The sequence below is a fragment of the Argentina anserina genome, chromosome 5, assembly GCF_933775445.1.
Source record: "Argentina anserina chromosome 5, drPotAnse1.1, whole genome shotgun sequence".
Classification (NCBI taxonomy): Eukaryota; Viridiplantae; Streptophyta; class Magnoliopsida; order Rosales; family Rosaceae; genus Argentina; species Argentina anserina.
The window spans coordinates 9,027,217-9,038,060 of record NC_065876.1 but is presented as its reverse complement, the minus strand read 5'-3'; the positions used below and the strand labels follow the sequence as shown (position 1 = coordinate 9,038,060).

The 10,844-nt window shown below is 36.9% G+C and overlaps 1 protein-coding gene across 2 annotated transcripts; it reads left to right on the top strand.

Moving 5' to 3' along the window:
• Positions 1–5,738: 5,738 nt before the first annotated feature.
• LOC126793158 (protein TPX2) lies at positions 5,739–10,824 on the top strand. 2 transcript variants are annotated; one of them, XR_007672032.1, is made up of 19 exons: positions 5,739–6,158; positions 6,569–6,718; positions 6,832–6,879; positions 7,174–7,309; positions 7,654–7,762; positions 8,071–8,124; positions 8,237–8,334; positions 8,406–8,481; positions 8,569–8,631; positions 8,768–8,854; positions 8,960–9,018; positions 9,224–9,302; positions 9,377–9,442; positions 9,541–9,603; positions 9,757–9,834; positions 9,949–9,993; positions 10,121–10,218; positions 10,331–10,605; positions 10,766–10,824. XR_007672032.1 is itself a non-coding variant. In XM_050519600.1 (18 exons), the coding sequence occupies exons 1-18, from the start codon at positions 5,969–5,971 to the stop codon at positions 10,347–10,349; spliced, it is 1,518 nt and encodes a 505-aa protein (XP_050375557.1). In that variant the 5' UTR covers positions 5,739–5,968; the 3' UTR covers positions 10,350–10,824. The 2 variants fall into 2 exon arrangements, 1 of the variants encoding a protein (XP_050375557.1); XM_050519600.1 differs by having other exon boundaries at positions 10,331–10,824.
• The last annotated feature ends 20 nt before the right edge of the window (positions 10,825–10,844 follow it).

The following is a 10,844-nucleotide window of genomic DNA, read 5'->3' as shown; positions in this document are numbered from 1 at the left end:
ATGCTGCCCGCTTTATATCGGCTGTATATGCATCAATCAGATTGCTACTTGTCTCAGAAAACTGGCCTACTGATGAACTGATTTTTTTGGTCACCTTCAGATCCACACCACTAGTTCCATACCACTACAATACAAAATATGATTTCTGATCCTGAAAATAGTCGAAAAAACCCTCATTTGGTCGTTAATACTCTTTCAGACCAAATAAATTTGGTCGGGCTCAGTCGTTAATACCCCGGTCACAAATGCTCTTTTCCGACCATTTTAGTCGGAAATAATAATCATTTACGATCAAAGTTACCGTCGGAAACTCCGTTGTAAATATCACTCTTTCTGACTAAATAACCTTCGTCAGAAAATGGTCGGGACTAATTTCATTTCTGACAAAATATTTCCGATCATACCATTGTCGGAAAATTTATTTCTGACCATTTAATTCCGACCCAGTGTTTCATCGGAAATTCCTTTTTTACACTGATTATTTCCGACCACAATTTTATTGACCGATGTTGTCATAACTCTATTAATCTGTGGGGATTTTATATTTCCAATTACAATTATTTTTAATTATTATATTGATCTCACTTTATTTCAAACAAAGTAAAGAAACAAATAAATGCACAGTGAAGATTTAGAGAAATGAAATTGCATTCATAACAAATTATCCATAACATCTTTACTAGTAAAAATAATATAAGGTATGATCCTTAACATCCATTACAGTAGAAATAGTGAACACAAATGAGTAAAATATCACTCGAGTAGCCTTTACTGAAATATGTAGAGAGTGGAAATCATCCATGCACAGACTACAACGATTGAAAAGCTCATTTCCTTTGCTTCTTTAATTATAAATAAATAAAATGCAAGAAAAATTACAAAACATTAAATATCTAATAGTAAAACTGAAAGAGCACAAAACAAAGTGTATACACAGCTTATTGAGAAAAATGCCCTAAAAACCCCCAAGTAGAGATCCAAAAGCATAGGAATCTGAGAAATGTAATGAGCAACCATGATAAGCTTCAGTAACTATACCAAAACATGACCAAATATTACATGGAATCCAAGTAGATTAAGGGGGCATAGGTTTTTTTCTTTGGATAAGGTTGCGCCATATATCCAAAGGCAACAATGCATGGTGAATATAGTAGAGATATATATGCTTTAAGTCTGCTAATTACCTTTGGGTACGTACCAAACAGGGTTATGATGGAATAGACACCAACTGTTGCAGTAGTTATGTACGGTACAATGATCAATTGATTACAATCCTGCACCTTAAATATTTATGTTAATGACTACAAATTATACCACAAATATCATATTGCCAACAAAAGACAATTCCCATGAACTCATGTTCTCCATAGAAACACGGCAAAGTTGAAATCATCTAATCATACATACATATCTGGTCAACCTCACAGAAGGTAAGGAAGAGGAACACCTATTATAGGATTTATAGCAACATAGTTGTTTGTATCTAGATAACTCATCCCATGGTTAATATCATCAATTCACAAAACAGAAAGTGATTATATTAGATTATCAGTGGAACAATTATTAGCAGCCTATCACCTAAAACACATTCTCAGTAGCCAAGAAAGAATAAAAAAAATGGCGAAATAGCTCTATCAGCAAAAGTATTGCGCATGGTAACTTAAAGTACGAAAAATCTAAACTCCTAAAAATCGGTATGTAGTCAGTCACTCAGTCTCATATGCTTAGGTAATGGAAGCTTTTTGTAAACTTAGCAGAAGAACACAAGTCCAAAACAATTCCACAAAAAGCAGATATAGCAGCATATCATGGTTTCCAATATATCAGAAGTGTTAAACCTCCTCCAGAATATCAATGGAGACAATCATATTTGAGAATTTCTAGCTAGCCCTCGTCTGTTTACATTTGTTCCAAGGAAAGTCATTCCTCCCAAGTAAAATCAATCACACCATGAGAACTAAGGAGAAACAACAATAGACATAATTAAACAATGAGTACCCTTAAGCAAAGGAGTCCAAATACGAATGGTCAACTCATCGGAAATAAAATTCGACCAAAAATTGTATTTCCGATGGAGAAATGTATACGGTCGGAAACACCATTATTACCGACCAAAAAAGGTTTTGGTTGCAAATCTGTGGTCGGTAAAGGGTATCATTGTTGTAGTGTACATGCATGGGACTTGGTCTAGGCTTTTAATTTGCATTAATTAAGAAATGAACCAACCAACGTTAATGCAATTAGAAATTCTAGATATATATGAAAGACGTACGCTTTGAGCCAAGGAGCGAGGTCATTCCTACTAATTCGGACGATGATCGAATTTTCAATCGAATGAGTCTCTGGATTGCAGTCTTAGGATTACAGAACCTCATAAACATTGAGTTGGGGGAGGAGTTACCTATTATCAGCAGCAGATCGAGCCTTCCTGTTAATTATTTTCAAGAAGCACAGATGCAGTCTAATTATTAAAGGCAAAAAAGAAAAAGAAAAAGAAAACAACGTAGTCATCAGTGTACAGCTAGCTTGAAGACGTAAAAATGAGCTCATGATCAGTTTACCAAATCTTACTTCAACTAGAACAACTTAGTGTGAATGTGTGATCGATCGATGCCTAGCCTAGCAGGTTTATCTCACCTACTAGATGAACAATCCCAACTGAAGGCATTCAAGTTTGGCATTTCATACAACACATTGGTTTTCCCAGCTGGCATTTCATACATTAGTAATTATTCTGTGAAGATGTTTTGTGCTGTTCGGTCCCCAAGACAACAACTAGCTCTAGTTTTGGGCCCAGGCTCACAGTTACACATTTGGGCCCTCGGCCCTTATCCGAGTATTTCCTTTTCCTTTTTATTATTTTTCCTTTTAAGCTCTGCTTCCCCAGAAAACCCATGCCCACCTGAACCTCCGATCAATGTCACCGCCGCCCTTCAAGTCATCAATGTCGTCATCGGCCTTCACCTATCTCGGAAATGACATTGATCGGAGATTAGGCGAACCGGAGATGCTTCTATGCATATGATGCTGCAGAATCAGCCAGGTCTGCATATTAATTTTGCGTTGTGGGGATAAAGCTCTTCCCCTCGTGAATCATTTCACATCTCACATAGACATGAATTTGAAAGTCGTGGACTGATCATTATGAAGCTTGACAATATTGCAGTATATATGCAGGTTTCCAACGTATCATGCGTAGAAGCATTCGAGTGTGTTTCATTATGAAGCTCAATAGTTTTGTAGTACGGAGCTAGCCATGGAGGTTTTCACCGTATGAGTAAAAGACATGCTTTTTTTTCTTAGGTCAAATGAGTACAGAGAATTGGCACTTGTAGCGAAATTTGAGGTTTTACTATATATTATATAGCTCGCCTAGATCATAAGTACTCTCAGTTCAGTCAGTTGCAATGAGTAAATAATACGTTCGTCTATGTTTGAGCTCTCTGGGCCTTTTGAGGATAGGAAGGGCTGATCTTTGAGGAGTTGAGTGTCTGTGAAATCCCTCTCTAATCATAACTGTGGACTTGTGGAGGTTAAGAAACTAACTTTTGGCCGGCCTCAATTTTTTTTTGAAAGAGGGTTGGGGAATAACCCCCTAACACGAAATTATTTAACTAAACGGAACATAAAAAAAATACTTTGGAGAAGACACGAGATCTAAACCCCGGTACAATAAAAACATTACATAAATCCTCATAAAGAAAAACTTATAAACATCAGAAAAACTAGCAAGCTATATAATAGAAAATATACTCTCAGACAATGCATTAGAGGAATTTGAAACACTACCACACTCATTGGTGAAATTTAAAATAATGAGCCAAGTTTCAGTAAGAGCGTTTGATTACAATTTTGGTTGAGAAAGAATGGCCTCAAATATCCAAAGAGATATTGTTCATCTTTTGAGTTGATTGATGCTGATAAATTATCGGATAGTCTTGAGGGCCATAGTCTTAATATGAATGTACAGGTTGATAGGTGGGGAAGGCATCCAATGCGAGTGCACATACATATACCACATTGAAATATATGGCCTGGAAGATACTGTACATGTTACAATAAATGGTCATTTATACATTCTGTACTGTCTGGTATTTGAAGCTACCCAGTACTCTTCTCATTTAATCACAATTTACCCTAAAGAAATTAACATACTGACAAGGAGAAACCCCCACATCATTACATACCTTGTAACCTTGAGGATCTATAGTGGACCTGACATTTCAAATTAACGTTTATTCATGTCTTGGATAATGAATACAAATCAAAATACAATTACAAATCCATTGATTCTGTTTTTTTTTCAAGTGAGAAAAAAGTACCCTCGTGGCCTCATCTTTAAGACAATGTGGAGGAACTCTTAATTTCTCAAAACTCTCTCATCACTTGAGCTAATCTAAAGGCTAAAGCCATTTACTTCACAAAATTAAGCCTAAATGAGTTAAGACACGTGGTAACACTACGTGTCACAAATTATTTCATCAGAGGGAAAATGTTTTGCAATTTGCATTGTTAGTTTGTTACTCAACATCTCTACCACAATTTCTTCAAAGAGCCAAAACTAGTAACAAAAGTTGTAGTGGGATATTGGACCTACTAGATGACTGAGATTGCATGAACACTTCAGAAGCCCCAAAAGGTCCACATTTATGATGTCCTTTTTGACAAGGAGACTTAATGCCATTCTTGCGAAAGGCAAACTATCACAATCAACATTATTGTCAATTACACTTATACGTACTGCTCTTTCGCACTAATAATTTCAAAGTAATTTTAATCTAGATCCAGTGATCCAGTGACTAGTCTAAACAATATCCCATCACAATAATACAACTGCACAAGACTCCTCCTTCTAATTTTGCCAAGTACCAATCAAGGCTTGCCTACGATACCTATTTACTAGGGTGTGATTAGTAAGTAGTAAGTACTGCGATAGAAATTTACATTGCGGGATTGTGAAACAATACATTAAAAAAAGGCAAACTGCACAGTTGCGACTTGCGAGAGTTTAAGTTGTTGGTTTCATTTTACATTGTATCAATAGCTTCGTGTTATAAATGAATAATTATCGTGTTTATTTTGAAATTAAGACCGGCTTTCGTCTGTAAATAATTTAAATTGCTGATGAAGATGATAAATTTAGAACCGTAAAATAATTTTAATCATTAAAAATAATTTAAACTCAGAGTTCACGAGATATATGTATATATAATGCCATACAAGTCATTTACATTTGTACGTGGAGATGAATGTTATGCATTGAAAATACTTCCCTTCCTCTAATTCAAAAGAAATAAGTTGCAAGGGAGTTAAAATTGCAAATATCACCTACTTCGAGGGCACCCCCTCCTCCCCGCGCACGCCCATTCGTCAACATCCCCCATATTTCAAAACTCCCCCACAACCAGGGCCCGCAAAAACCCAACCGTTAGTGTCAAATCTCGTAATTACCCAAACACCCAAGGGCAACAAATCGAACACGCGCCGGAATTTTACAGTCGTAGTACATCAGACACGATACTCGCTAACCGAAACAGAGCCCGCAGTCCCATGACCCCCTCCCCGAAATGACACTTCACCCCTTTCGAATTTCAAAACCACCCCCCCATTTCCCCAAAAGAAGGAGGGTAGTTTCGGCAGTAACAAAATCCAGATAAAATATTTATGTTTTTACCCCCCAAGGTCCATAAGAATTCAAAATCTGACGCAAAAGTCCAAAAAGGAAAACCTGGCAAAAATTGCGAGTCTTGTCCGGTCCAAAGTCCCAACGCTCCTCTCTGCTTCTCGCTCCCCCGCTTTAAAGTGCTTATCGTTCCAGCACTTGTAATCCAATTTCGGTTACTACTCGGAGGAATCAAGACTCTAAAACGGAGCTCCGTGGCTTTGTTTCTACTTTCTAGCGGGTCTTGGATTCTCCGATGGTTTTTGGAGCTTGATTTCTAGAGAGAGGGAGAGAGAGAAAGTGAGGATGGAAATGGAGGAAGATATGGAGGTGGAGGTGGAGGTGGAGGAGGAGCAAGTGTTTGTGGCGCACGAAGTGGACATTGACTACGAGTTTGACGCGGCGAGGTTCTTTAATTTCAGCCGGGAGGAGACGCCGGTGGAGGCTCGCCGTGCCGAGCTCTGGTTCGAATCGGCCAAGAGTTATCCTCCGTCGCGTAAGCCTCTCTTTCTTTATCACTGTGTGGCTGAAACGACGCCGTTTTCAGGAGCTGTTTGATTTTCTAACGGTTTGAGTTTTGATTGTGCTGAGCTACAGTGAGCTCGGTTTTTATCGATTTTTAGATTTTCCGATCATTCATAAACCCTAGCGTTTTTTCTTTGTTTAAAAATTCAAATACAAATTCTTTGAGTTTAATGCTGCATTTGTATCACTGTAACAGTTATTATAGGATATATTTCCTAAGATTTTCAAAATTTGGGAATTTTAATGAAGTTTGTGTTGCATTTTTCTCAATGTAAGCATTAACTTTTACATATTTTATGCAATTTAAGCAATATTATGAGGTTTCGGATGTGATTCTTTGTATGAAAATTGATCTGAAAGGTTCTTGTTGGTGGATTGCAGCTGTGGTGACAAAGTTGATGCTAGGAGGTGACATTCTCCTGGGAAATGTCAACACATCTCCGAAATCGAAAGATGTGGAGAATACAAATGGCATTGCCTGTAATATCGGCGCCGGCCGAGAGTCTTGTGCGATGGATGTAAATAGCAGAGGTAGAAATGTGAATGAGCTCGTTTGCTAAAACCACCTCAATTTAGAGAAATATTATTCGAGCATCTTTATTTAGTTGTGAATTGCGAGTTTTGAAATGTTCTGTCTGATGTAGGGATCTTTGGGAATTTACAGAGAGTTCTAAATCAACCACATGGAGCAGGTACAGATGATCAGTTTGATACCTTGGATATTACTGTTTGAGATAAAATGGATTTGCCAGATGGTTTTAACTTTTAAATTGATTTGAATTAACAGCACGCTATCAACCATATGTTCTTACTTTGTAAACCTAAATCTTTCTACATATTCGATTTGTTTGGTTATATTTTCTCGGCTGAAAATTTCAAGTTTTGCATTAGTATATTATGCCTTGTTACTTGTTACTCATGAATTTAAATTATGATTCTTTCAACATGATGTACAAGTGTAGTTACTTTAGGTTTTCATTCTGCAGGGTTGCCATTCAATCATTCAAAAGGTCAGCCCCACTCTTCAGTGAGACCATCATTCCCCAGGAAATCAACTTTGATGAAGCCTACAGCAAGTCAACTTGCTAAGCACAATCGGCCCCCTCAGATTGGTGGTTCCAGGTGCTTATCAGAATCTTCTGCTTCTTATTTATGTTTTTCGATATTTGTGTTTGTAAGTAAAGGTTCATGGTCCTGTCACAACCACTCTTAAATTTCATACCACAATTATTCTGTTCCTTGTTCCTTAGCTTAAGTGAACCGTTTTAATTGTCCGAGTATCACTTGTCTCAGAGATTAGGGCATTTATTTTCCAATTTAACTGCAATATGATGAACCATGCCTGCTTTTCCTTCATCTGTGGGCAGTGTAAAACAATTAGTAACTAAGCATGGAAGTCCAACTACCCTTAGAACCATCACTAATCCCATGTCATTCCTTTTGGTGTTGTTTACCTTTTTGGTTAGATTTCAGACACTACATGTTCAAAACAGTGAGAAGAGCTTCTGTAGTTCTTCTGGAGTTGAAACTCAATCTACCAAAAGGCAGAAGTTAGAGGGAGGTCACTTGCATAAGGTACAGCAGCTATATAGCTGCATGCATTTTAAGTAATTTCAATAAGTGCTTTTTAGGGTAGAATATTGTCTGTTCACTCGGTCTTGGACCAGAATTTACTGGATGATAGTTGTGTTTTTAAATTTTATATGTAATGTGCATTTAAATTTAAAGAGGGTATTTTTTTTTTCCGAATAAAAGAGCGACCTCTGTGAATTAGAGGTGCCTATGATCAGATCAGGCTTCTTGTGCTGACAATTATTATGGGCTTATGCAATTTTTTTTAATCATAAGATGGGGGCCATGCTCAAATATTTTTTTCATGTCAGGTTACTACTGATTCAATGCAGCAAACTAATTTCATCCACAAGACACCTAAAAAGGTATGAAACTTACTGCATGATGCTTGTATTTGCTACACCTATATTTTCAGTTCTTTTAATTGATTTATCAATATGTGCAACTCCTGAATTTACACATATGGGCTGTCTGCAGGTTGAAACTTTTGATAAGACCTCTACTCATGCCAAGTTGAAACTTACTATTCCAATAGAGCCTGACTTTGAAACGACAAATAGGGCACAAAGAATAAGGTGAGTTATTCTATGAGGATGACTTTGTTTCGGTAGCAGTATCGAATGAAGCTATAATATATACATTTCAGGCCTACGAATGGATCAGTGTTAGAACAAGTGCCACCAGCTCCTCGAAAATTCAAAGCTCGTCCTTTAAACAAAAAAGTTGGTACTTAAACCTGGTTAACCATGAGTTTGAATTGGTTTGCTCTGTGATGCTCTTCCCTAATGTTTATGTATTCTACACTGCAGATTTTTGAGGCTCCCTCACTGCCACTCTCAAAGAGGAGCACTCCGAAGTTGCCAGAATTTCATGTAAGTCGGGTATTTATAATATGTTTGTTATTAATAAACTGTTATCATCTGCATCCTCAAAATGAAGCTACAAGTCTTTATCAAAAAGTGTCTTTTAACGACTTCGTCTCATAGACCCTTGTTATGTTGCCTCTAGGAATTTCACCTGAAGACAATGGAAAGAGCTAGGCTAAATACATCTACTGTTCCATCATCTTCACATCTTTTCAATGGGAAAGAGAAGGTAATTTTCACTAAATCAATTGCAAAGTAGTCTGTAATGTCAAGTGTCAAACCTCCTGCCCTCTATCTTTTAGTGGAGGTGTGATTAGTGTTCTACGTTTCACAGGTGGTGGACAAACCTATTGCTTCCACCATTGCAAGAAATGGAAACGGGGAACCTAGAAGGTAATAGAAAAAAGAGCTTGAGGCCTTATATTATGATGATAAATAGGAATGCTCACTTTACATTTTGCCAATATATATTTCTAACATAACTGGGTAATAGAAAAAAGAGCTTGAGGCCTTATATTATGATGATAAATAGGAATGCTCACTTTACATTTTGCCAATATATATTTCTAACATAACTGGATTCATATACTATTTTTAGGCCAAGTAAATGGGACGGTCCTAAGCAGGATGGAAGTGATGTAATGCCAAAATTTAAAGCTCGTCCTCTTAATAAAAAGGTAAATTTATTTCTGTAAGTTTTTACGTGAAATTGATGCCCAAAGATGACAGATATATGTCCTTTTGATTGCAGATATTTTCTAGCAAAGGCGACATCGGTGTTTTCTGGAATAGAAAAAGAGAAACCACTGTACCAATGGTAGGATATATACATTATCCTCAATTTTATTGATTATAAATCATTATACTTCTAGTTGGCAGAATAATCTCATCTAAAGCATGCTTTGTTCTTTATAGGAATTTAAATTTCAGACAGAGAGGAGAACTCAGCAGATTCCGCCAACTGATCTTTTCAGTAAGGTAGATTCACATTGACAAATTTATGGAGTTCTGCTGTGTGTAATTGTACCATTTTTTTTCTGTCATTGTACCATTTTTCTATTGTAGCCATCATAATTGTTGTGAAAAATTCATTTACCTGCCATTCTTATTTATTCTTCCTTTGATTGCTAGCTCTCTTTAACATCTGAGCTCCAGCCGAATAATGGATCTCGATTGAAATTACCCTTGCCAACATCTGTATCAATGAAGGTTATCCTTGTTCCCCTCACCTTTATAATTCAATGAACATCATATTTATCGCGGACTTTTCATATTTTACTTTCCCAAGATATTGAGTTAGTTTGTTCTTTTTGTTGGCATAAGGACTCAAAAGAAAATAGAGCGAATAATATCCAACCAGAACATAAGGTAAGACACCTTGAAGAACTGATGGACACACTTTGAGAAATTATTTTGTCTCTTTTCTTCTGGATACTGTCTGTCCGGGCGAGTAGTGCTTCTCTTCTCTCATATGCTCTCTATGTAATTTCACTAGATAATAGTCAAGGAGAAATCTTCTCTGTCCTATGGAAAGCAGGCTCTATTTGGGGGTGCCAGGCCTATCGGTGATGTTGATAACAAAACAAGGATGAGGTATGACAGCTGCATGAACAATTGCTGGTTATTTTAAGGTCTACATATACATAAACATATGTTTTTTTTTTTATATTTCTGATTCAACTGTCTTCCCCTGTAATTGCTGCAGGAGTTTGGGAGTCCGCTAGAGGTAAAAAAAAGATCACAAAGTTCTTGACATGGATATGAATCTGAATTGGATCGCTATGGTGATTGCGGAACAATGCTTCAAAAAACTGAAATCCTATTGGGGAAGATGGAAGCCATGTTAACAGTTCCAGACACGCCAAACCAGCTTTGCCCTCACCAATTTGTAGATTTTAGCGGTTATCCAATAAAATTCTCTAAAGGCCGGCGTTGTACAGCTAGCTGCTTAGGCCACCTTTTTGATAGTATTCGACACAGGTAATTGCGATTAGTCCCAAGGTTAAAAATATACACAATGCAATCATGTGCTCACTCAATAGATTGATGTTGTGGACAGTTTGTTACAGCATTTTCTTATATGTAATTGCCATTTAAAGTACTAATACGGCCTTGGAAAATCTAATCTGACAAGGACCAGGTTTCTGTGGCTCATTCCCTCTAGCGTATCATTAATAGTTCAAATATATGATTCATTTTTATTGGTCTTCAAGTACTAT